The 25,797-nt window shown below is 33.9% G+C and overlaps 4 protein-coding genes and 2 pseudogenes across 4 annotated transcripts; all 6 read right to left on the reverse strand.

The window, feature by feature from the left end:
- Window positions 1-507: 507 nt before the first annotated feature.
- On the reverse strand, window positions 508-2,439 carry LOC113701207 (monothiol glutaredoxin-S6-like). The gene has a single exon (XM_072058224.1). It carries the CDS (start codon window positions 1,011-1,013, stop codon window positions 705-707), a length of 309 nt encoding a protein of 102 aa, XP_071914325.1. The 5' UTR covers window positions 1,014-2,439; the 3' UTR covers window positions 508-704.
- A 142-nt stretch (window positions 2,440-2,581) lies between these two features.
- Window positions 2,582-4,421, reverse strand: LOC113700569 (F-box protein CPR1-like). The gene has a single exon (XM_027221043.2). It carries the CDS (start codon window positions 4,059-4,061, stop codon window positions 2,844-2,846), a length of 1,218 nt encoding a protein of 405 aa, XP_027076844.1. The 5' UTR covers window positions 4,062-4,421; the 3' UTR covers window positions 2,582-2,843.
- Window positions 4,422-5,505: 1,084 nt separating this feature from the next.
- Window positions 5,506-5,950, reverse strand: LOC113700570 (monothiol glutaredoxin-S2-like; annotated as a pseudogene).
- A 3,915-nt stretch (window positions 5,951-9,865) lies between these two features.
- On the reverse strand, window positions 9,866-10,777 carry LOC113701050 (monothiol glutaredoxin-S6-like). The gene has a single exon (XM_027221509.2). The coding sequence runs from the start codon at window positions 10,432-10,434 to the stop codon at window positions 10,126-10,128; it is 309 nt and encodes a 102-aa protein (XP_027077310.1). The 5' UTR covers window positions 10,435-10,777; the 3' UTR covers window positions 9,866-10,125.
- Window positions 10,778-16,914: 6,137 nt separating this feature from the next.
- Window positions 16,915-17,422, reverse strand: LOC113700571 (monothiol glutaredoxin-S2-like; annotated as a pseudogene).
- Window positions 17,423-21,278: 3,856 nt separating this feature from the next.
- LOC113702478 (monothiol glutaredoxin-S6-like) lies at window positions 21,279-21,883 on the reverse strand. The gene has a single exon (XM_027223711.2). The coding sequence runs from the start codon at window positions 21,803-21,805 to the stop codon at window positions 21,497-21,499; it is 309 nt and encodes a 102-aa protein (XP_027079512.1). The 5' UTR covers window positions 21,806-21,883; the 3' UTR covers window positions 21,279-21,496.
- Between the last annotated feature and the right edge of the window lie 3,914 nt (window positions 21,884-25,797).

The raw sequence follows: 25,797 nt of genomic DNA on the forward strand, positions 1-25,797 counted from the left end.
CCGGTATGCTTTGGGTTTGTTGACAAGGAGTTTCGTCCATTTATAAGGGGAAACTCTGCCAAAATTTTTAATAAAAAAAATAAATAAATAAAAAAGAACCGGTATGCTTTGCAAAGACTGCATTTTTTGTCAATTAAGCCAATACATCCTCCTATGAGCTAAGCAACTAATTAGTTTCATCCTTTTGTAATTGATCTCCAATTTATGTTTAGACTAACTAATTTGAAGAAAAATAAATGAAAATGTGGCAAGCACTTTTGTTGCATTTGAAGCTCACCTTCGTAGAAATATATATAGCTTCAGCTTAAGTAAGCCGGTCACTCCACTCTTTCTTTTCAAAAAAATATAAAAAAAAAAAAGTTTAGCCATTTATCTACCAAGTATATATATATATATATATATATATATATATATATATATATATAACATAAGATAATTAACCAAAGTTATTTCTTCTCATTATGTTGGAAAGCTGTAAAAGTACATAGACACTGACATAGATCAAAATTGACTCTTGAGAACTAACAGAGACTCAAAATTGATCAAAACTTTGTCTTAGTACAATTGTTAAGACTTCATGCCAAAACCCTTGTCACCTCAAAGTGACCTTCATGCAGAAGAGGGAGGAAAAACAAAGCTAAACGGGTAAAAAAAAAAAAAAAAGCACACTCACACGAAACCTATGGATGGTGCCTTAAATGGAATCACATCCATATAGCGTTGGCCTCGATAAGCAGTGGCTTCAACTTGCCACGAACATTGAGGCTCATAACCTCATTGGAGCCACCAACAAATAGCTTCCCTATGAATACAGCAGGAACACTTGGATTACATCCTAATGTTAGCAATGCATTCTCAATTTCCCTTCCTTTGGGGTGATGATCAAGCTCATAAACCGTAGGATTCGCCCCGAAGCTGCTTATCAGCACCTTGATAGCATAGGAAATGCAGCAGTTGCTCTTGCTGAAGATCACCACTGGTTTTTCTGATCCCAACCTCCTCACTGTTTCCATTCTACTTTTGGTAAAATTCGCAAGGTCAAGAACTTGAAATTTTTTGAGCTACCGCTTGAGTTGAGAGGAATTGTATGGCTTGGTTTGAGAAAAATCTTGAGTTCCATAAAGGTATATATAGAGGGCTAAGGATGATGGATTGCAGTAGTTTTCTTCAAATCGGAAAAGTTGGTAATCCAGAAGATTTTGATTCTAAAGTAGATGCTTTAGATATTATCAGCAGCTATAGAAATAGGATTGAGGCTTGATCCGTCTTAAGTTGCCCTTTCATGCTGACAACATTGAAAACGGAAAGCAGCGGTAGATGATAAAAGTTTTCTTCGTAATTTTACTAGAAAGATTCTGAGGCCAGGAAGGTGTACTATGGGTTATGAATTCAGTTAACCATGCGTTTATGCAAATGTTCATTAGAAACTCAAGTGAGTAAAACTATATCTGCAGAAATTGGACAAGAAAAATTCAAAAAAAAAAAAAAGAAAAGAAAAGAGAAAGCAAAACAGTGGACTTCTCCGAGTGAAAAGCATATAATTCCTTTGACTGTTTACGGTGAATAGTACGTGTAACCATGTTCCAATCTTTCCTTTTTCTAAGTAGATAAATTTCATATTGCAAAATATCTTAGGCAACTTATTGCAAAGAAAAAGGTTTTCTATCCCTTTAGTTTAGGGATAAAGGTAGGAGTAAGTCGTTGTTATCAAAGTTGATTGACGTGCAGAGTGTTTTTTTTTTTTTTTTTGTTCACAGATCAAATTTGATCTTATTTAGACTATTTATTTTAAAAGACATTTATTTTAAGATGATTGATTCAGATTGAACAAATGTGGTCCAATCAAGACTCTGATCGAATCAAGCTAGTATGACCCGCATCTTTCAACTAATTAAATTATCGACCACCCAAGTGCCTTCAATTATTTTGCTTTTGAAACGAAAGGATTTTCTGCCACCTATCCAATGAGGAAACTGAAATGAAAGATATGCACTAAACCATAAATGGTCATGGTCTAGAGGGCCGTTACAAAAGCAAGAAGAAGATACAAAGAAGGGCTTTAGTCGATAATATTCTCCATTTCTGAGCAAAATTTTTCTCTAACACAAAGATGATGCCTTTCTAGACTTTTACCACATGATAAATAGATCGAAGAATAGTTTTCAAGATTCGACCATATTATCTTCCCTATCTCACCAAATGTTCCATCAAAAAGATGTTTAATGATTCCAAAGGGTCGGTTTTTATGCTTTGCACTTTTTAGAAAGAAAATTCATTAAAGGACTAACTAGATGACCCATAAGAAGGGTAACACTTACCAATTTAGTTAAACGTTGCCTCGATTCTTTTCTTCTTCCATGCAAAATTTGAAAATCAGAACTATGTTATATATATATATATATATATATATATTGAAAAACTGCAGGAGCAAAGATTACTGTTTTTTTCGCAAGTGTTATGTTGTTCATAAGGAAATACTTTAGCAAAGAAACCTTACAAGTGCAATGTAACCAAAGCCACACTAGGTCTACTATGTTTCTTCTTTATGGCTTTTATGAATGCCCTTAAGGAAAAGAAGAAAAAAACACAAAAAAAAACACTTACTATTAGCAAAAAGCAGACATCCTGATTAGCAAACAGATGTGTCACACAAATTAAACCTAAATGAGACCAACTTTCAAGTAAATATCACCAAAAGATATACTATTTGCAGTTGTCCTCAAAACACAATTCAACTGATAGGGACGTAAATCAGAACGTCAATCATGCGACAGTGAAATGTTTTATTTCGTTTCTCCTTGTAAGGTTTAGAACATACCCAAGCCAGATATGCTTAGCTAAAATCAGTAGCTTTCACTTTCTCCTGGCTGATCATCCATATTCCGCCATGATAATCCATCACCTCTTGCGCTGAGAGAAACCAATGTTTCCTGATACACAATGGCTCTTAGGGTAAGTTCAGTCCCAAAAATGTCATATTTCATGATTGCTTGGCTGTTATCACGCAGAGAGCGAGAAATCAAACATCCATCCTCACCAACCCTTTGCAGCAAAAGCAGCTTATCATCATTCCAAGAGGATAATGGTAAATTAAGTCCAGCCATGGGGGTTTGTAAGGAAAATTTCTTGATCCAAGACTCTTTGACGCCATACTCCATCATCACCCATATATCCATGGTTTCCTCATACAAGAGTGAGGAAAATGGCAGGTAAGGGAATTTGATCGAGATAGCAGCAAGATCCCCATCCAAGACGAAAACATCCGGTCTTACATGCGGCTGTCGCGCATCAGAGGGATATTCTATCTTTCTAAAAACCTCAGTGCACATGTTGAAAGAAAGGATATTTCTCATGACCGACCCCGACTCAGGGTCGATGTCAGATGCATCCCAGTGAAAGCATCCATTGACTGTGGCAGGGAAACATGGGGGATAAATGTTCACTACTTGTGGAAGGATAAGATCAACCTTTCTCCAAGAATTTGTACAGAGCTTGTATATTTGAACTCCCATCACCATCCCCAAATAAGAATAATTACTTCTTGATTTTGGATAAAGTTTATATAGCTTGACTACCTTGTAATCTTGGGTGGATGGATCAAAGCCAAACCCTAAAGCATGTGGACTGACCGATTTGAACCCTTTTGGTGGATCAAAGCGGAGGCTTGGAGGAAGTGTCAGGAATTGGCGTGTTGCAGGATTACACAGATGAATTTCGGAGAGATCCGAGAAGCAAACGATGCCATTGCACGCTCCATATATGTCGAATGAGTAACGATTCCACGAAGGTAGCTCTATATTAGGGGCAACACTGCGGAGAGATTCATGTTCATCGTGAGAATGGAATGATAACAGGGTTTTGAATTCGTTCTTGATGAACCGCTTGACGAGGACGACTTTGCGATTCTTGCTGTGTAAGTATTTCAGATGCTTGTCTTCAAAATAAGGGCTGTTGATCAAAGCGAACCATGTATTAGAGACGCAGCAGAATCTCAACAATGTCTTGACGGGCAGTTTCACGAGGATTTCTGCCAGGGCATCCTCCGGCAACGAATTCGCCATAGTAGAATAAAATTCAGGAGTGGAATCGATGAATGGATTTTGGGATTTTGTAGAGAATCCACTAATTAATATGATGGTCCTTGTCCAAGTTCATGGGCGATTTCAAGCGTCCAAAACAGAGAGAGAGAGAGAGAGAGAGAGAGAGAGAGAGAGAGAGAGAGAGAAGGGTTTCAAAGCCGATGAGTTGGGCTTTAGGGTTTAGCTCCGATTATTGCTTGAGAGGGAAAAAATTTTTGGGTTCTGAGACGAAATATGACAAGTACAACGACGTTTCTAGCTCCAAATCCAAGTTTATGAGGATTAAACAGAAATTGATGAGAAGAGAATGATTCAACTCCGCACTTAAACCTAATTTTCTCAAGTATGAGTTGTCAACTCGTTACTTTGCCAGCCAGCAGATATCATACGGAACATTACACGTAATTTTTTCTTTTCAAGATGGTAAAAGTTCATCATATAAATACTAGTCGGTCAAAATTACACATACGAATTTAGTGAAATTAAGCATATAAATTTAAGCGTAAATGATACAAATATATATATATATATATATATATATATATATAAATGATGAAACTAAAAGTACGGAAAAGATTATTACAATTCTCGGAGACTATGCAGTATTAGGACCAATACGAGCTCTTATCCTTCATTATGAGATATTAAAATTATTATAATTTCATCACCTTTTTATTTTTATACCTATAAAATTTATGATTTAAGAAGTTGCTAGATTGTATATAACTCGGAAGGTATGCTATTATCTCTATACAAATTTTAAAACTTTTTAAAAATTGAAGTATAATTTGTGAAATATAATACACCAAAAGTTTATTACATGTTTTATATAGATTAGTTGAAAAGTATGAGTATTATTCAGAATAACTTTTAAATGAAAAAAAAAATTTTGATTATACAGATTAACAGGTATAATACGAGTTCTTAATAACTAGGTTTTCAAATTACTACAACCAATCTAGCAAGACTATTCACAGCTATCAAGCAAATCAAAAGTCGATCCTGAGAGAACAAAATTAACTATTAACTCATTTCATTTCCAATTGATCAGTTAAAATTAAAAAGCTTAAATCACATCCTTCAAAGCAAAACTACCAGGGAAGATAATTAAGTAAGCTTATCTCTTATCCCTTCCCACTTAAAATAAAAACCTCAAACGTACAAACAAGATGTTAATAGGACAATTGGGCATTAAATACCATCATTGACTATAACCTTATTAGTGCATCAAAATCAGAACGGTACATTTGATATTACAATGACTAAAAGTCACTCAAAACTCAATAAAACTTACACTTAATAAAAATGGTAGGAGCCCATGCTAAAGCCCTACCTGAATTTGGGTTGCTTAATTTGCTCAAAAGGAAAAGACAACAATTAAAATAGCAAAACCAAATCCTTTGGGTGCTTAACTATATTCTGGTTATTACATCCATATAGCCTTTGCCTCGACAAGCAATGGCTTCAGCTTGCCTTGAATATTGAGGCTCATAACCTCATCAGAACCACCAACAAAAAGCTTCCCTATGAAAACAGCAGGAACACTTTGATGGCATCCTAATGCTAGCAATGCATTCTCAATTTCCCTTCCTTTAGGATGTTGATCAAGCTCATAAACAGTAGGGTTCGCGCCAAAGCTGCATAACAACATCCTAATATATAGCATGTGAAATGCAGCAATTGCTCTTGCTGAAGATCACCACTGGCTTTTCTGACCCCAATCTAGCTCCTCACTGCTTCCATCCTACTTTTGACACAAAAAAAAAAAAAAAAAAAAAAAGTCTAGTCAAGAACTTCAGAATATGCACTAGTGTTGAGTTGAGAATTGAGAGGAAGTTTGAGGCTTGGTTTGAAAAAAACCTGAATTGCATGAGGTATATATATAGAGGCCTAGAGCCTTGGAATTGCATATATATAGTTTTCTTCAAGTAGGAATCCTTAGAAAGCTGTAAGAATTTGCTTCTAGAGTTGGTGTTTGGATTGTAATCTATACTATAGTACCTTAATGTGTCTCACAGAGAATAGAATCTCAAGTTGCATAAACATTTTGAGGTTTGCATCTTATGACGGAAAGTGAAAGAATTAATAGATGATAACAGTCTCCTTCCTTTACTAGAAGATTATGATGGCAAAAGGATACAAGGCTCGTGGATTCCCTTAGATTGTCAAAATCAAAGAAATTCTTGCTTTGCTGTTATTTTGAAGTTTCAAAAGTAGATAGCTTGTATAGCGCCACCAAATTTAGGGCTTCTTTATTGCAAAAATTGACTATGACAAGTGATCATAAAGAAAAATCAAAATCAGTCAAAACCACTTTCAGGGAGATTCTAAATTTCAATCCTTTTGGTTATTAAAAATGTTAAATTATAAATACAAAAGCAAATGAGAAAATCAACCAAACAGACTGTCTAAAATATCAGAACCTAAAATCACTGGATGAAATAATCAAATGACAACAAATATTAGCTTTTTGTACTAAAGGCCTCAGATCAGCAGGTACAGTCAAAATATGGACAATTATGCTATGACTTTGCACGTGTAATTTGTACAGCATATATAGGCATGCCCTAAAATGACTTTAATTCTGAAATCAAATTAATAAGAAACTGCAAAATATTACAAAATTTTGAGTCATGAATTCCAAATAACTGAAAAAGAAGAATGAACAGAATCTTCAAGCAAGTGAAGATAAATGCATCCATTTTAATTAAAAGACATTGCCTTCTTCTTGACCGCTGGTCATGATATGTACCAGACCTTGCTTCAACTTAACATTAATTAGACTTCTCCAGATGAACAGAACCAAATCCTTTGACCGTGTAGAGAGAATCCATGTAAATCATATCCTTTTGGGCTTGCTAAGTATGACTACTTTGCCTTTTATTTCTTTTAAGCAGATGAACTATACATTGTATTGCATCTAAGACCACTGATAAAAAAGGGAGAAATAAATTGTTCAGCAAAAGTTGATTCCCTTTGGTTTTTTCTTTTGGAAGAAAGGGATTCTTGGCCACCCACCCAATTGACGGTACAGCATAGCATCATAACATGGACTAAACCACAATGGTATGGTTCGGAAATCCGTACAAAGGCAGAAAAAAGTGCCAAGAAGGGGTAGTAATAGCAGATTCCCCCCTTGTGAGAGATATATTTCGAGTCTAAGCCAAAAGAGATGCACTTTCTAGATTTTCTCCACATGATAAATCCATCAAATAATGTCTACATCCTTTACGTTTTCATCCTCGGAACTATTCTGTTTTAAACACTTCATACTGAAAAATTATCCAAAATAGTTGTTAATTTTATCCATAAAAGTGAGCAAGAACGTATATGCTTTCACTAAATTTTGTGTGGGTTTCATGGATTTTGATGTCAATTTTCAGGACATCGTCCATATAGTTTCATTATACATATTTTGAGATAAATATGAAGCGTTCAAAATAAAGATTGGAAGTGTAAAGTGACACTAAATGGTTATCAAAAATACTGCCAAGATGTCAGGAATGAAAAACGTTTAAGTGTAAAATGTGCAATCTTCTAAAACATAATAGATTTAAAAGTGAAATTCATTAGTTTCTTTACTTCTATATTCACCAACAGGTTGTTGACTAGCCACCCAAGAGAATAAAAGGTAGTTGTCTGCCCTACGGGGTAGTCTAGTGGTAAGCGAACTCTTAAGAACTCCTTTGATTCTGGGTTCGAATCTTACCCTGATCTTAAACTCCCGTGACTCGCCCGGATGCGTTGCGTGAAGCCATGGAGTACTCCTCCGGTCTGATGTGTCGGTTCGGATCCTAAGTGATTCAAGTCGAGGCATGTTCCGAATTACCAAAAAAAAAAAAAAGTAGTTGCCTACCTCTTTCCAAACCAAAAAAAAAAAGAAAAATAGCCAGTTAAGATATGAGAGAGAAGTATTGGGAGACATAGGGAATGAAGGCTAGATACCGCTATATCCTCCAAGCTGCTTGTAAAGGTGCTAATTAATTACTTCTTGAAGATGAAAAATCACGTCTTCAGTTAGTCTTTATTCTTGTAAGCAGCCATAAAAATCAAATCAAAGCCGACCATAATGCTATAAACTTGACCAGTATGATGTATAATATTTGCATAATAAGCAACTTGTAAAGGTGTTAATTCATTAGTTCTCAAAGATGAAAAATCACGCCTTTAGTCCCTATTCTTACTAAGCAGCGCGCTGTAAAGATCAAATTAAACCCGACACTTAATGCTATAAAATTGAACGGTATGATGTATAATATTTGCATGTTTCTCAGTACTACTTAATATATGATAAAAATAAATATGAAAAAGAATGTTATTTATCTTGAATATAGAATACAAAAATTTTTGGGAGTCCGACTAACAAGCTTCTAGTATATATCTAACAATCTACATTGGAAAAGTTGTTTGACATACAATTTTTCTTCGGAGTCAATATAAGCTCGTTAATTCCGTGTTCTAATCGTGCAATTAACTAATTACACTCTCTGAACAGGTTTTTAAGGTTTCGATTTGTTAGTCGACCCAATTAAGGTAGACAAGGGATATTTGTACGTTAATACTTTAGCGTCCATGTTAATACTTTAGTGTCCACATTTAGTCTTTTGTGGGTGTATTTATTGCGTTACTTCATAATGTTTATGGTCCAATCTCCACTGATAATTTTTTTGGTTGACAAGAGAACTTGCAGCTGCTACTGGAGAGTGCGCATTAGATAAACCCTTCCCCGTGCAATAGCCCGCCATATGCATGAGGTCATATGCATTATATTTTCACTCATTTTTCCAAGAGTAGAATGAGAATGAATATTAGAAGAAGATCTTCCACTAAATTATTGACTACTCCATTCTCCATTGGGGTGATAGTTCAGTAGTTGATTGATGCCGGCTCTATACCGTAGAAGAAGTCCAAAATCTAACATTGAAATGAAAAAAAAAAAAATAACCATCTCAATCCGAGCTTATGCCAACATACTAACTGAGATACTAAGTTGTAAACATTAACATACAGAAACACTTCTGCCTTTTTTTTTCCTGCCAAGTATTGTCTCACTATATATTGCTTAAATTACCAATTAGGTATAGTTGCCTTCAATGTAGTAAGTCAACAATAAGTCAAACTAATCTGGCAACACAAAAAAATAAAATACAAGCTGCAGATTAATTTAGTTTAATATCCAATATCACTACTTTGCCATTCCACTTGAAACTAAAGAACCTCATTGAGTTTACTTCTCTAATAAAGCAAAAAGTATGAGAGAAATAAAGTGCCACCTATATATAGGCCACCCCCCCCCCCCCCCCCCCCCAAAAACAAAAAAAAAGAAAACCCCACAAACAAAAATTTTGGTTAGATCACCTTTAGTCACTAAATTATTTAAGGATCTAATTTTGTGTACGGAACTTCTTTTCTTCTTCGTTGTCTCAGTTGGATCTTACAATAGTCATTGCACGTAATTGTTGCCATTTTTCGAGAAAATGCAATTACGAAACTATTTCAGAGTTTGATTTCACCTATTAATTAAATTTGTCTTCTTTTTCTCTCTTAATCTTTTTTTTTTTTTTTTTGGTGTCCTTATACACATAGAATTCTTAATGTACGTGTATTAGGGATTTCTAGAAAACTGAAGGAAATGCATGCCCATGATATGACAGTATGCAAGGGACATCAACTCAGTTAACTTAAGAAATGACCAATGAAGGATGTTTAAGAGTTCAATGAGTAAACTGACCCAAAAAATAAGTAAATAAATAAGAAGGTCTGCAGGAAAAAGCAAAATTTTGACATTGTTTGGTGACATATTTTGACTTCCACTTGATAAACCATACAAAAACAAAGATACTGCAATACAAAAGTATCTGGCACCCTTAGTACATCAAAATCAAAAGGTAGAGACATAGAATATCTAACTCACAGATTAGAATACAAAAAAACACCTGTAGGAGTTTATACTAATCCAAGATTCTTAGTGGCTTTCTTCAGAAGGAAAAAAAAAAAAAAAGAACCGAGGCTAATTCATTAGATGTTTCAGCGCATCTGATTAATCTCACATCCATATAGCGTTGGCCTTGATAAGCAGTGGCTTCAACTTGCCCTGAACATTGAGGCTCATAACCTCATCAGAACCACCAACAAAAAGCTTCCCTATGAAAACAGCAGGAACACTTGGATGGCATCCTAATGCTAGCAACGCATTCTCGATTTCCTGTCCTTTCGGATGTTGATCAAGCTCATAAACCGTAGGATTCGCCCCGAAGCTGCTTAACAACATCTTTATAGCATGGGAAATGCAGCAGTTGCTCTTGCTGAAGATCACCACTGGCTTTTCTGACCCCAATCTCCTCACTGCTTCCATCCTAATATTGGGAAGTGATCTTGGGATTGAAAATTTGCACTAGTACGTAGTATTTGATTTGAGGGGAATTTTAAGGCTTGCTTTGAGGAAAATATTGAAGTGCATGCAGGTATATATAGAAGGCTACCTGAGAATGATTGCAGTAATTTTCTCAAGGAAAGACTAAAAGGGTTCTAAGATCTTGTTACAAAAGTTGATGCCTGGAGCATATCAGCAACTATACGGAAAAAATTGACAGGTCCTGAGGCTATGAATCCTCTGTTACACACTAATGTAAAATACCTATGCTACACCTATAAATCCTCTATTATACATTAAAGTATAAGACTTATGTTACATATTTTGAATCATTGATACGTGTACTTTTCAAGAGTTCAACTTAACTAGAAACATAATGATAATAATTCAAAAGGAACAGACGTCAATACATCAAAGGGCATAAAATGAATGTTGCATACTATGGTGCACCAGAAAACCCGTTTCCATCTCACGACGCATAGAATCTCAACTTGCTTGAAGATTCTGCAATGGAAAGTTGTAGTGGATGATAACAGTCTTTTGCCTTTACTGATTCTGAGTGCGGAATGGTACACGGCCCATGGTTTCGATAGACAAGTCAAAATCAGAAAAATATTGATTATTCTTTCTCTAATCATGTACTGAATTTTCCACGATTGACAGGTTTCATAATATGCCCCCTAACTGTCCAATTTAACATGTTTTCACAATTATTGTACAAAATTCTATGATCCAAATTTACAAAATTAATCCAAATCCTAGTTACTATTTCTATTCATTCCTTTCAGTATGATCGGGCAGTGGCATGTTTTGGCAAGCCAATAACGATTAAGATTAATCCAGATCCTGTGTAGTTCAAAAAAAAAAAAAATGAAATGGTAGTTTTTTTTTTTTTTTATCTAATTCAATAACGATGATAAAATTCAATAACGATCATATTGTTTGATCTAATTTGCATACTGATTGGACTTCTCCAAATGAACAGAACATGATACCTTTTGCCTGTGGGCATCCAAATGAATTTGTTAATGTTGCTGACAAATGAATTTGTTAATTATTTTCTGTATTTTATTTAAATAGGTTACTTTTACTGATATATCTTGGACCAATAATTCCAAATGAAAATTGGATTCATGTAACGAGAGAAAGATTTCTCATTCCGTAGCCGGGAAGATATGTAGCTATTCTACATCTGAACCAAATTCTTTATGAGATTATCTTTCTAGCTGCTCTAGAACAATTAGAAGATTCTGTAGAAGAAATATGAGGTTCTGTAAGGGATACAAATAGAAGGAAATTTATAAAACATTCCAAGGAAAAAATCTGCCACTTAAACTTTACTTCAAACTTATGAAGTTAAAGAAATTTGTAGAGAATATCAAAACAGTTTTAAGAAAAAAAAAAAAAAAAAAAAGAGGTTCCGAGAAAGTAAAAAGAAGATCTTAATTTATACAAGTTACTAATTTTAAAAAAGAATCAATTTGATTGAGCAAAAGAAGTATTTTTCTCTGTTTGGATCAGTTATTTTTGGGGTGTTTTTGAAATATTTTACTGTAGTAATATAGGTGAAAAACTTTTACTGTAACTATTTTTGGAAGTATTTTTTAAATATTTTACTGTAGATGTATTATTCTAACATTGTATTTGAAAAATTTATTTTTCAAAAAATGACCAATACAAACGCAGAGGTTATTTTTTGATCCAGATGACGACTGACCCCTCAATAAAAAGAGGAGCCTCTCACCACCCAAAAGAATTATATCATAATCTAAACAAGACTTTTGACTAAATCAAATAACAGGCATGTTACATGGATCCGTACAAAAGGGAGGAGAAGGAACCAAGAAGTGCTCAAGCAGATTCTCCATTTCTGAGCAAAGGCCAAGAGAGATGCCTTTCTTGATTTTCTCCACATGATGAATGGACTAAGTGATGTGGATGATTCAATCATGCATATTTATCCATCAAATATTCCTTGGAAAAAAGATGGCATGCACTTAATGACGCTAAGGGTCGGTTTGGTATCCTCTTTTTGTAGTAATTTAATTTAATTAATGGGCTAGTAATTCTCTTTCTAATAAAATTCTGACTACTAGAAGAGAATCATATGTAGCTGCGTACTTCCTTCATCAAAAAGCAAAGAACATGATTTAGGACACAGTTACATCTTTAAGTTGATGTTTTTTTTTTATCTTAAATTAATGTTGTACACACCGAAAACGTAATAAATTGTTTATATCATGTAGGTGTAGTGATACGAACCTGACTCTCCAAACTCCCGCTTTTCAAAGAGACAATTTGACTAGGCAGTGAAAAGATCTATCTTGATCAAGTTATGGATAATATTGGGATGGAAAATAGGGTAGGCCGGTCACAATTTAGGTGAATACCAAACTGATATGACACTCAAAAATCCTCACTTGAGATGAACCAAAATTTGAAAGACAAGAGTTTCCACTTAAACTCGAAGAAAGAACGAAATTTCAAGCTTCATTCATTTGAATCGACCGTCTATTACAATGATGTTTAAAACCTTATATAGACAAAACCCTAACCTAAACCGAAATCCAAATCGAACTTGGACTGATTTCACTTATTTAATAACTAAACTATTAGATTCAACTAAGCCCATTAAGTTCAAAACTTAACACAAGATTGGCCATTTTATTGACTAAATACATCTAACCAAATTACTCAATAAAAAAATCAAACAATAATTAATTAAAACAAACAAAATCGGAAAAATCTCAAAAAGAAATTAATGACACAAAAATCGCAGACGGATTGCACATAAATTCCACTGGCTAAGTGGACCGGTTTGTGGGCAGTAATTTAATCTTCTTTCTCGAGCTAAGTCAACGTCTTCCAAGTTTCTTGCTTGAACCTCCTTGCGTTCGAATTAAATACGTGGAAGTTTGAAAAGGTTTCTTAATCCGTCCTGCACAAGCTTTAATGTCCATATCATGTAGACTATATATATGTTTATGTGAGTTTTTCTAATGAGTGTCTATTAAACATTTGTTAACATAGCTAAACGCCAACTAACCTATCATGCATATAAACATACTAACAATTATCATCACTTTTCTTTACCTTTATATACTTTCCCTAATTAATCTTACCTTTCCAAAGATCTAACACCTAAAATACGTCTTCACCATTGTTCATTGAACATCCATTAGACAAACCCTGCGTGTATATCACAAGACAGACTACTACAATTCCAATCCACTTTCAAATTAATTTGCAGTAAATTTCTCCAATCATTTCAATGTCTTGTATATCCTCCAATTCTCGTGTTGCTTCTTGACCATCGAACATCTCATGATGCCCGTGCAGCTATACCTTTTTAATTTTTTTTTTTTATGAATACACACGAATTACATTCGAGCAACACTGCAAGTAAATCCACACAAATTGTGCGTACAATAAACCATATATGTGGGAACCACTGAGCTAAAGCATAACCATAATTGTGCGTGCCCCACCACCTCTCCTGGTGAGATGGGAAGTCAGGGGTTTAACCCTTGCCTCCCATCAAATTGTCTGGCCCTCATGGACAACTCGATTGGTCTTAACAAGCCTCCTTAGGAGTTGGTGTCCAATGCCCACAAGGGTCCGAATCCTGTGATTATCGTGTTCGAGGGGATGGGGCCTCTCCTCCCTAACTCGAGTGGGATTAGTCGGGCCTCGTAAGGATTGACCCAACACCCACTCCGTCAGCAAAAAAAAAAGAAAAAAAAAACCATATATGTGGAATAAGTAATACACATATCTTTAACATCAGAAGCACCTTTAGAGTGACCTCTTAACCAGCTCGAGTAAGGGTGCTGGTTGACGTAACATTCTTACTTGGTTACTGATTTTCAAGGTATCCTAACATAAAAGGTCCCTCAAGTCATGGATCAAATTTTCTTACTTTACAATACACCTAAATTTTCTTCAATTGTTCTCGATGCATCAATTTTTTTCAATGTGGTAAATTAATCGATTAAGTTCGCCCAAATTGAATATGATTTTTAATGGGGTAACATGTTTCTGCATCAAAAGATAAATTAACCGCCAATAATCGATGACTTGTGGATTGAGGAGGGAAAAAAATTTACTAGTGGAGATATCTGTCCATAGATCATTAATTTTATAAGGCCCATAAATGTCCCACTATTTCTATGTGTGAAAATATAATTTTTTTTCTTTTTTAAGCAAATGATGGATTTTAAGGCTATTTCAGTGCAACATGTATACCTAAGTTGTCAAAATTCGTTCAATTTGAGGTTGATTGGTCGATTGTATCATGAATTCGGAGTTTTGCACCCAGTTCTTACTCCTGGACCTCATCTGTTGTTTCCACAACTAGAGAAGCACTCAATGGCATTTCACACTAATATAAATTAAGTTGATTTTCTTCATCACTAAATTGGTTATTTTTTTTAAATAAAAAAATTGAAGTAAATTAATCATTGTCAACAAATTAAATTTGCACCAATTCAACAAATTTGCACCAATTATACAAATGAGAATTCCAAGATTTGAGATCTCCCCACTCGCACTATACAAAAAAAAAAAAAGAACCTCTTCTTTTTCTTTTATGCATTCTACAGAAATTAATAATATGTTCATAAGTCACCTCCCAGACCATGAATTTTCTTGAATGCCAAATTTTAAAAATCCTACTAATATCTATTTGGAGTTTCTTTAATTTTACGTCCGTACACACCCATACACACAAAACAATATGAAATTGTAAACTCAACTCGGAAAAAATCACAAAGCCCAGGTTCTTCAAGAACATGTTGAAGTGTGATCCAATGATATGCTAAGGCCCAAACAAAAACTCATAAAGTCAACATAGCCCACGTAGTATTTTCAACTTTTTTTTTTAATCCACTTACTTCTCCCTACATCCTTTCCACCCCTATTCAGTAAAATTTACATGTAAAATTAAAAATTTCCTTTTTTTGATTGGTTAAACTTTGACTGCTGAGCGATCAAGTGAAGAATAAGGGTTAATACCACTTTGTCCCCTCAAACTTCGGACGATTACCCACTTCAGTCTCTAAACTTTAAAATGGGATACTTAAGTCCCTAAACTTTTAAAATGGGACACTTAAATCCCTAAACCCTTATAAAATGGGACACTTCGACCACCAATGGTATTCAGGATTTGTTAACAATTTTCTTTAAGTATGAGGTATTTATAAGTTTAGGGACTTAAATGTCTCATTTTGAAGTTTAGGGACTGAAGTGGGTAATCATTGAAAGTTTAGGGGGACAAAGTGGTATTAACCCGAAGAATAAAGGTTGGCAAGAATGGTTTTTGGTTGGGAAGGGAGAGAAGCGGGAAAGAGCGATCAAGTGAAGAATAAAGCAGAAAAAAAGAAATATTAACAAAAATCCAAAAACGGTTTCCGCTGCCGGGATTCGAACCCGAAGTTTAACTTAACCCAATTTGATAAGTGCCACAGCGGATGCACTCCCAGTTGTATACGAGCCTCAGGTTAATTTATTTAAACTAAGTTCTGAAACTAAGTCCTCATATCCATCTAATATTTCCTTTTTCCAAAAGTGATCCTTTGAACCCCAATTTCTATTACCAAGTGTTTTTTTTTTTTTTGGGTTCCATTCTACCTCTTCTTTATCTTTTATGCATTCTGCAGAAATTAATACTATGTTCAGAAGTTACTTCCCAAACCATGAATTTTCTTGAATGCCAAAATTTAAAAATCCTACTAATATCTCTTTGGAGTTTCCTAATTTTAAGCGCATTCACTAAAATTTACATGTAAAATTAGAATTTTCCGAATAAATAACTTATATACAATTAGAACTGTAACTCTACTACTATGGGAACTCGAAATATATATATATAGCCTTTTTCCTTTTGGGATTTCAATATGTCGTCAACGACTGACATTGTTTATAGCTAAATTCGGGGTTCAATATAAATACTAATAAGATTCAAATAAAATTTTCCCTACCCTTTTCCGACTTCTTAAATTTTGCTGAAAATATTTAAAGATTCAAATAAAATTGTCAATAAATGTGACATCAATGCAGACTTGCTCAATGAATTAATGAATGCTGCATGTTTTAATACATGGGATGATTAAATAAACTTAACGGCCATTCTCTAGACAAGTTAGACAAAGAAATGTGTTAGAAAAATGCCCGAGGACAAAATGTAAACTGCAAAGCTATATTCAAGACTCAAGATTGAAGAGCCGAACCAAACAATAACTGAACCAGTTCTTTCTCTATTACACTTTAAAATCTAAGGAATTTGGAACATTTTAATAAATTAGCAAAGCAAAATATATATATATATATATATATATATATATATATATATATATATTAGAGAAGATAGATTACCGAGGCTCAATTCTTTAACCTCGCAGAAACAAGATCAGGTGGCTGTGGACTTCTAACCATGTGTTACCATGACCACTACAACATTGTTAATTAACGTCCAAATGAAAGTAACATGACATTATCTAACTTTGATGTGAAGTTACAAAACTGGACGAGACTCAAAACCAGTTCAAACTGAAATTGAATAAAACTGGCAGGAGTCCATGCAAAATCAACATCCACGTTTAGGTAAAAAAAAACCGAAGCTGAATTGTTTGGATGGAAAAGGTTGTAGGTGATTATCACATCCCATATAGCCTTGGCCTTGATAAGCATTAATGGCTTTAACTTGCCCTGGACATTGAGGCTCATAATTAACCTCATTGGAACCACCAACAAAGAGCTTCCCTATGAAAACAGCAGGAAGACTTGTATGGGATCCTAATGCTAGCAATGCATTCTCGATCTCCCTTCCTTTGGGATGATAATCAAGCTCATAAACAGTAGGATTCGCCCCGAAACTGCATATCAACATCTTAATAGCATGGGATATGCAGCAGTTGCTCTTGCTGAATATCACAACTGGCTTTTCTGACCCCAATCTCCTCACTGCTTCCATTCTGCTTTTGGGAAAAATAAAATAAAAAGTCGAGAGAAGTGATCAAAGGCTTGAAAATGTGCACTAATCTTGCTTGATCTGATAGGAATTGTAGGACTTGCTTTTAGAAAAAACTGGAGTGCATGAAGGTGTATATGGAATGCTGAAGATGAATGCAATAATTTTTTAACGAAAAGATTATAGGGATGCAAAATATTGCTACAAAATCTGATGCCTGGATCAAATCAGCAGCTATATGAAAAAAGGTTGATATGTCCCGACTAGACAGAATCTCAACTCGCTTGAAGATTCTGAAGTTGGTTTTTTCATGCAAAAAAAAAAAAAAAAAAGGAAAGTAGCAGATGATAACAGTCGTATTTCGCCTTTTATCACATTGATATATTTCCTATACTATTTAAGAATAAGTTATGTTTAAAGGGGGTTTGAATTTCAACAGCATGAATAGGGGCTTTTGGAAATGTGAAATGTTGTATAGTTTTTTTAGAATTTTTGTTATTGTTGAAGGCAACATGTGTTTAGGTATATTTATCAAAGTGCTCTTTTTGTACGTTTAAAACTTCGATTTATGGGATAATTTCAGAAACCTCCCCTGAGCTTTGTTATAATATCACTCAACTCCTTTCAAGTTTTTAAAATCTCACTTACCTCCCCTCAAGTCTTAATCCAGAATTTGAGTCAATCATCTAGTTAATTTCTTGCCAAGCGATAAATGCATCACACGACTATATTTTAGATTAAAAGTGTGTTTAATTAAATCCTACGCCTCTCTCGAGTCGATGGTCATAAGAGTTCAATTAAATCCATTAAAATTCTCAGTAATATAGGTGTATTACACATAATATAACCTATTCTCGTGATTAGTCTACGTGTGTTTATCTATTTATTGCACGGTTGTATCTCCTTTCTCAAGAGAAAAAGAAGCTATTGTTTATCCAGTTGACTGACCCCCCTAGCCCCAATAGCAAAAAGAATCTCCCACCCAAATCTAGAAACAGCGTAGAATCCTTGACTAAACCAAACGAGGGGCATGCCATAAGGCTCAGCATTTAGAAGGGAGAAGAAGGTACCAAGAAGGGCTCAAGCAGATTCTCCACGATCTTGAGACTCGCCCACCATATATAGATGCCTTTCTCCACATGATAAATGGACTAAGTAATTATATGCAAGGTACAATCATATTTATCCTTCATATCTCATCATATATTCCTTGGGAAGAAAAACATTTAATGACAACTAAGGGTCAGTTTGTACCTTTTTTTTTTTTGTGTTTTGTCGTTTTGCTGCGTTAAAGAATCTAGGCTTCCATTTCAAAATCGATTAGCACTAAGTGAAGGGATTCAAGATCTTCATTAATCATTTTATTGGTTAGTCTCCCAACCAATATGGATTATTTAAGCTTTAATCAAACTGAATTGCTCTTTTTGACGAACTCTTAATAGCTTCCAACGCTAGTCCCTGTCAACTATTAGCAAAAATCTGCCATGTCCATTCGCCACACCGAAGGCATATATCCTGTGAAAAACGACATCAGAAATGCAACGACAGCTTGCATATCTCATCTTCTTTTCTTTTCTTTTTTTTTTTTTAATTGTTCTTGTAAGCGAAGAGTAGGAAGAGAATAAGGGAATTAAAAACCTAATATTGCTAAGGGCTTTTGTAATGGATGCTCTAAGGGCACCGTTAACACATCCAATATTCACCTAACCAACCATATATATATATATATATATATATATATATATATATATATATATATATACACACACACACATATATACTAACAATTATTATCTTCTCCTGCATTTATATACTTTTCTTATTTAATTTTGTCTACCCTCTCTTGTATTTATTTAATTTCCCTAATTAATTTTGTAATTCCAAAAATTATAACACCTGAAATATATTTTAACAAGTGCCCATAGAACACCCGTTGGACAAATCATATTTCTAATTTCTGGAGTTACAACCTTAGCTATGAGGCCATTTGCATCTCTCATCTTAACTATTCTAAATGTGCAAATGACCTCCAACATTAATTTGTGAACATTACTAGAAGAGAATCGCATGTAGCTGCATAAATCCTTCATGAAAAAGGAAAAAATCTTAGGACACGAAGATTATCTTTATCTGACAAGATAGAGTACAATAAAAAAAAATTCTCCATTCAATTCAAAGTCTTGTATATTTTGGAAATCATGCGTTGTTTCTACAATCATCTATAAGCGACCATGAATTAACGACTATTGAATATTGTCTCATGATGCTGAGTAGTCGCACTTTTATAAGCAACCACACCCATTGGATCAATGCGAATGGACTTACCCCTAAGTATTATTTTCTTTCTTATTAACTAGTAAACTATTTTCGAGTTACATTCTAAGACACTTCGTCTGTAACCGACAAATTACAGATTCGAATCATCAAGGGATAAGTAGAGAATTATTCTTGATCCTCTCAAAAAAATCTATAAAAAAAAAAAAAAAAAAAGTTACAATACCCCTTAGGAGCTTCAATTTCCCCTGTTTTTTTTCATCAATTATTCTCGTTGTATAAAATTTTGTTCAATGCCATACAACAAATTAAGTTTGTCCAAATCGAATATAATTTTTTCATCAGATGACATGCACTTGCTGCATCAAAAGATAAATAGACCACCAATGAAACCAACGAATTTGTGGATTTAAGAAGAAAAATATGCATCAGAGTTACATATTTGTCCATAAATCATTGGTCATATAGAGCTCGTATTTGTCCTTTTATTTTTTCGTGTGTGTCAATACATGTTTTCACCCCAAATATTTGAATTAATTCATGCAATTTTTTACTGTTTACCTGAGTTGTCAAAATCCGGCTCAATTATTGATGAATTGATGGAACTTTTGCTTTTTCTGTCTTTTTTTCGCCTTTTACTCTTTAATTGGCTGCGCAGTAAAAATCTAGTAACATGGTTAATAACTCAACCATCATTGAAACTTGAATTTTATTACCAACAAAGAAAAAATTCTTGAATTTACAACCTTTTCATCTCATGACTTCGAATTGTCCTTTTTTTTTTTTTTCTTATAATTAGAGACGTTAGAATTACAAGTGCAACAACTCATAAAAATTGCTGAGAGGTCAATAAAGGCCAGCACTTAGCAATAATGGTTTTTGGTTGGGATCGGAGATAAAAAAAAAAAAAAAAAAAAAAAAAAAAAGGTTCACAGAAGCAAAATTTCTTCTGCTGCCAGGATTCGAACCCGGCTACAGCAGATTTGCCCCTTGTTGCTTCCAAGAGTCGGTTTGACATTAGCTATTCTTTTCCGTGAAAAAAATTTTTATCTAGTGACTAAGATTGAGACGTCTGGATATTAGAGATTCTAAATTTAAATTCCTCCTTTCTTTTCCGTGCTTCTTGAATTTCATTCCTCCCAACTAGCCACCCAACAACAAAGAACCTGATCTAGTTAGTTTGATTATGTAGCAGATTAAAAGTAGGGGAGAAGATAACTCGTAAATTAGCTAAACTCATTTCTTTTCCATTTGCATTTTGAAACTGAAGCCTAGTGAAACAGGATATAGTGGCATGGGTGGTCTCCTAATTAATACTTCCTCCGTTCCAATTATTTTGTCATGTTTCGAAAATCTAATTTAGTAAAAAATAGTAATTTGATTGTAATATTTATATTTCTCTATCTAATTTTACCCGTAGAAATTCAAAATTTGAGTTTGAATGATAACATGCATATAATTAAAGATAAGAATTATACTGGAAAAAAATATTAAAAAGTATTTTGACTTTTTTAACATAACAAATATTTTGAAATATTTCAAAATAAAAAATATGATACTTTCAATGGGACAAAAGGAGCACGAGTTACCATGATATATATGACCCACTAGACATTTTTATTATTTCATAATGAGAGTACAAGAACGTAATACATATAACTTTGATGTGATATAACTCGACGAAGACTCGAAACGGGTTTAAACTAAAATTTAAAAAAAAAAACTGGTAGGACTCCATATATGCTAAAACGAGACAGAAGACCTAGGCTGAATTGCTTAGATGGTAAATTCTACGTGTGTTTATCACATCCATATTGCCCTGGCCTTGATAAGCATTGGCTTCAACTTACCCTGGACATTGAGGTCCATAACCTCGTTGGAACCACCAACAAATTGCTTCCCTATGAAAACGGCAGGTACACTTGGGTAGCATCCTAATGCTACCAATGCATTCTCCATTTCCGTTCCTACTGGATGTTGATCAAGCTCATAAACAGTAGGATTCGCCCCGAAACCGCATATCAGCATCTTAATAGCGTGGGAAATGCCGCAGTTGCTCTTGCTGAAGATCACCACTGGCTTTTCTGACCCCAATCGCATCACTATATCCATTCTACTTCTGGCAAAAATGTGAAATCAAGAGCTATGTATGAATGTGCTCCAGCAATTGAGTTAGTTGATAGGAAGTTATAAGGCTTGCTTTGGGTGAAAACCTGAAGCGCATGAAGGTATATATATATAGAGGGCTGGCTGAGAATGACTGGTTGCAATATCTCTTTTTTGGATAACAACAAAAGGGCTATAAGATTACTGTTGCAAATTTGATGCTTTGGGGGCCGGGTCACATCAACAGCAATATGATAAAGGATTGATATGAATCTCAAGCTGCATTAGCATTCTGGCACTGGTTTTTCATGCAGAAAAAGGAAAGTAGTCGACGATAACAATCTTTTTGCCTTTCCATGATGCTTAGTGCATGCGGATACTACTGCTCATGGAATCGATGCGGGAGCGGGGCATGCACGTACAGTTGTGTTGTATTTGGTTTTGTCCAGTTATTATACATGTTATGATTAATTATTGTTGTACAGCCACATAATTTTATTTATTGTACCAATTATGTATGAAAAATTTAAATTACAGTATATCAAAATTTTCACGAATACAACAATATAATGCTATTATATGTATATACCAAACAATGTAACATGTATAATAATCGCAAGAATCGCATGAAACCAAATAATATTTCGTTTGCATCACAAACACATTTTCCAATTCACCTTTTTATATTCTCAACTACTTTTTATCTCACATACATCACATCATAAAAAGTGCTACAGTAATTATTCTAAATAATACTCTATCCAAACACACTCAATTTTTTGTTTTAAGTTTTTTGTCCCAAAATATTACGAAAGAAAATGATAATTATATGCAAAGACGGGCACACAATGGCATTACTGAAGTTAAAGTTCAGCCCAATAAGGTAAAATTAGTTGCAGAGTTAGGACCTAATGTTAGATAGGGCAATTACTTTGATGCATAATGATGCGGTACAATTAAGGCAAAATTTTTTGTTGAAAAACTTTAATAACTAGTATGACAATGGTGTGAAATTTGTTAAAATTGTATAGTGTTTCACAATAATAACAATTAGATGAGAATTATTTTTTCATACAATTAATAGACAACAAAATCTTTATGTACCAAAAGTTTTAAATTTTATTTTCTGTCTGCTGAATTCTCAACTAGTACGTACTTGGCTTCATTTCAAGCATTCCATTATTCATAAATTAAGTGATAATTGTAGATTTCAAGAACTCAAAGGGGCAAAGTAATTATGAAATATAAGAAAATTTTAAAAAATTTTTAGGGGATGCAATTATATGACAAAATTAAAATTTTAAAATATTTCCAAGCCTATTTCAAAATACTTCAAAGTTGAGGTGAAGCAATTGCCAACCTTCACTTGAATGTGGCTCTACCACGGGCTAAAATGACAAAATATTAAAATAGGAACAATTGTAATGTAATTTCCAAACCAAGCATTGAGTTCCCTAAAGCCAAAGCCTTTCCTCGACAATGTTGAACTCAAAATTATAAGGACAGGGAGATTAGCAATACTCTCAAATTAATATGATATGGAAAGACTAATTTACATACACAAAATTATGAGTGAAAAAAATTATAAAATCTACACTACATTACTATCAAGCACTGAAATTAAGACCCACAACGCTCACTCTTCTCAAACAAATACAATAACAAGACACTTTACTTATAATTCATGGGCGATAAACAAGAAACAACCATGCACCACAAGAAATTACCCAAATATAGTACTATTGAAACTACTAGAAATAATTGACTTGACCCAAAACCTACTAATAAAAAAATTTGAATTTTATAATATAATTAGACTTGTTTTAATATGCGAATAGGCAATATGAATTTTACAAATCTGGCCAGAAATATTAAAACAATTTTTCTAAAACATCCCTCTTAATAAAAAGAGAAAATATGTTATTATTTACCTAAATGAATCATCCCTCAACCAATATAAGGAATCTCCCCCTTCAACAGAAATAATAATGATGATGATAATAATAACCAGATAATTCCTTCTTTTTTTTTTTTTTGTGGACGAGTTAAAATTTGTTCCAAAGTGGCAAACTGTATGATAAAGCTGATCCAGAAAATGACCTACAATAGAACAAGCTAATTCTCCACCCATCCATTTCAAGAAACAGCACACAATCTTCGGGTAAATCATTAACCATGAATGATGAGCACCTAATTGATCCGTGCAAAAAGGACGAAGAAGGTATCAAGATTAATGGCTCCAAACTGTAGCAGATTCTCCCTTTTAAGCAATTTTCTTCTTTATAGCTAAGAATATGCTTTCTTGATTTTCTCCACATGATCATATTGTCTTTGCCCTCTTATCATATATTCCTTGATCATACATGTAGATGCTTAATGGAGCTAAAGGTCGGTTCTGTAAGCTTTTTGGAAATTAGATTAAAGGGCTGAGGATGAAGCCCTCATGCTGTCATGCATAAGGTACAAATCTTAATATTTTGATTTTGAGCATCTTAAAGTTGATCAAATCTGTTCTTAAGAACTAAACAAGGAGAAGAATGAAATGGGGAAAAAACAAAGATTAATTTTTAATACATTATTGTCAGTGTAATGATTTATTTTATATTAACAGATTTAGATGCAACTCTTTATCGAATTTGAAATCTCCCTTTTGCAAACTCTATCATGCATCCACGTTTTTGTAAAAAAGCTTTTACAATGACAGTAAAAGAAAAAACAATTCATAACAAAATGCTTGCATTGCAAATTGAAGCCTATTCTCAAACAAGAAAAAAAAAAAAAAAAAAAAAAAAAGTTCCTTGACGGTATATGATATCCACTGTCTTGTGATTGAACTCTTATATATGAATTTTCCACCTTGTTAAACAGTTAACCTTGAGACCCGTAAAAGATAGGTATAGTGTAGATTTAAATTCATGTTCACTATTGGAACAAAATCCACGTTGACCCCAATACCTACATTAACCATATGATCACGAAATTTTTAATTCGACTCTCAAACTCTCCATTTTATTTTGTTTTTTTTTTTAAGGCTTGAAATCTCCCTAGATTGAATTAAAAACAAACAAATATATGGATATTGAGTCTTCGAGTGCTCTTGTTAATGCTAATGTTGATATGGAATCTGGTGTCCTGAGCAAAATTGTGGTTAATATCTCTCATTCTATAAATATTTCAGTTGACGATCATGTGAATCATGTTCAATCTCCTCCTTTGCTCCATGATGTATAGTCTTATGGTTTTGATTGATACTGGGTTGGGATCAAATATTTCTGATGCATCTCTCGTGTAGGTTAGGTCTGATGAGGGTGCTTGCAGTAACTCTCAGGTGGATCCTTTTTTGTTGACTAATGATTTATGGCAAATGAATCTGGTTGGTAATTATTCCAGCATTTCACAAAGTGCCAATAATGATAACAATGAAGAAGATCATTATTCACAAAATGAAAGGGATGAAGCCCTTAGTGAAAATTAGTTTATCCCAATAATTTCAAAGAAGGTCAAGGGACAGAAGGGAACATTCAGAGTCTAGCTAGCAAGGCGATGCAAACACAACAAAAGTTTAGGATTAATCTTCTATACACTAACAGTGTATACACTTTCACTATTAGATGCATGACACATAATTCGAATTTGAATTTGAAACTCAAATATTGTATATGTGTCATATATCCAATCGTGATAGTGTATACACTGTCAGTGTATATAAATTTATTCAAAAATTTAAATCAAAAACTCAAACCAATCCATTATACTACAAACGTGGAGCGTGTTGAGATTATTTATTATTAAAATTTGTCAAGTTTACATTTAGTCAAACTCGGGGGTACGTATAAACCTAATTTTTTATGAGAAAAATAATATAAATAATCCCCCCAACCCCCCCCCCCCCCCCCCCCCCCCCACAAAAGAAAAGGTATTTGATTACCACTATTGCAACTTAGACACATAACATTTATCCTCTTGGAACTTTAGCCTATCACAAGGCTGGCATCGTT

The sequence above is a fragment of the Coffea arabica genome, chromosome 7c (assembly GCF_036785885.1).
Source record: "Coffea arabica cultivar ET-39 chromosome 7c, Coffea Arabica ET-39 HiFi, whole genome shotgun sequence".
Taxonomy (NCBI): domain Eukaryota; kingdom Viridiplantae; phylum Streptophyta; class Magnoliopsida; order Gentianales; family Rubiaceae; genus Coffea; species Coffea arabica.

Bases quoted from the DNA above. Each gene is read 5' to 3' on its own strand.
- LOC113700569 (XM_027221043.2), bottom strand. From the start codon at position 4,061: ATGGCGAATTCGTTGCCGGAGGATGCCCTGGCAGAAATCCTCGTGAAA.
- LOC113701207 (XM_072058224.1), bottom strand. From the start codon at position 1,013: ATGGAAACAGTGAGGAGGTTGGGATCAGAAAAACCAGTGGTGATCTTC.
- LOC113702478 (XM_027223711.2), bottom strand. From the start codon at position 21,805: ATGGATATAGTGATGCGATTGGGGTCAGAAAAGCCAGTGGTGATCTTC.
- LOC113701050 (XM_027221509.2), bottom strand. From the start codon at position 10,434: ATGGAAGCAGTGAGGAGATTGGGGTCAGAAAAGCCAGTGGTGATCTTC.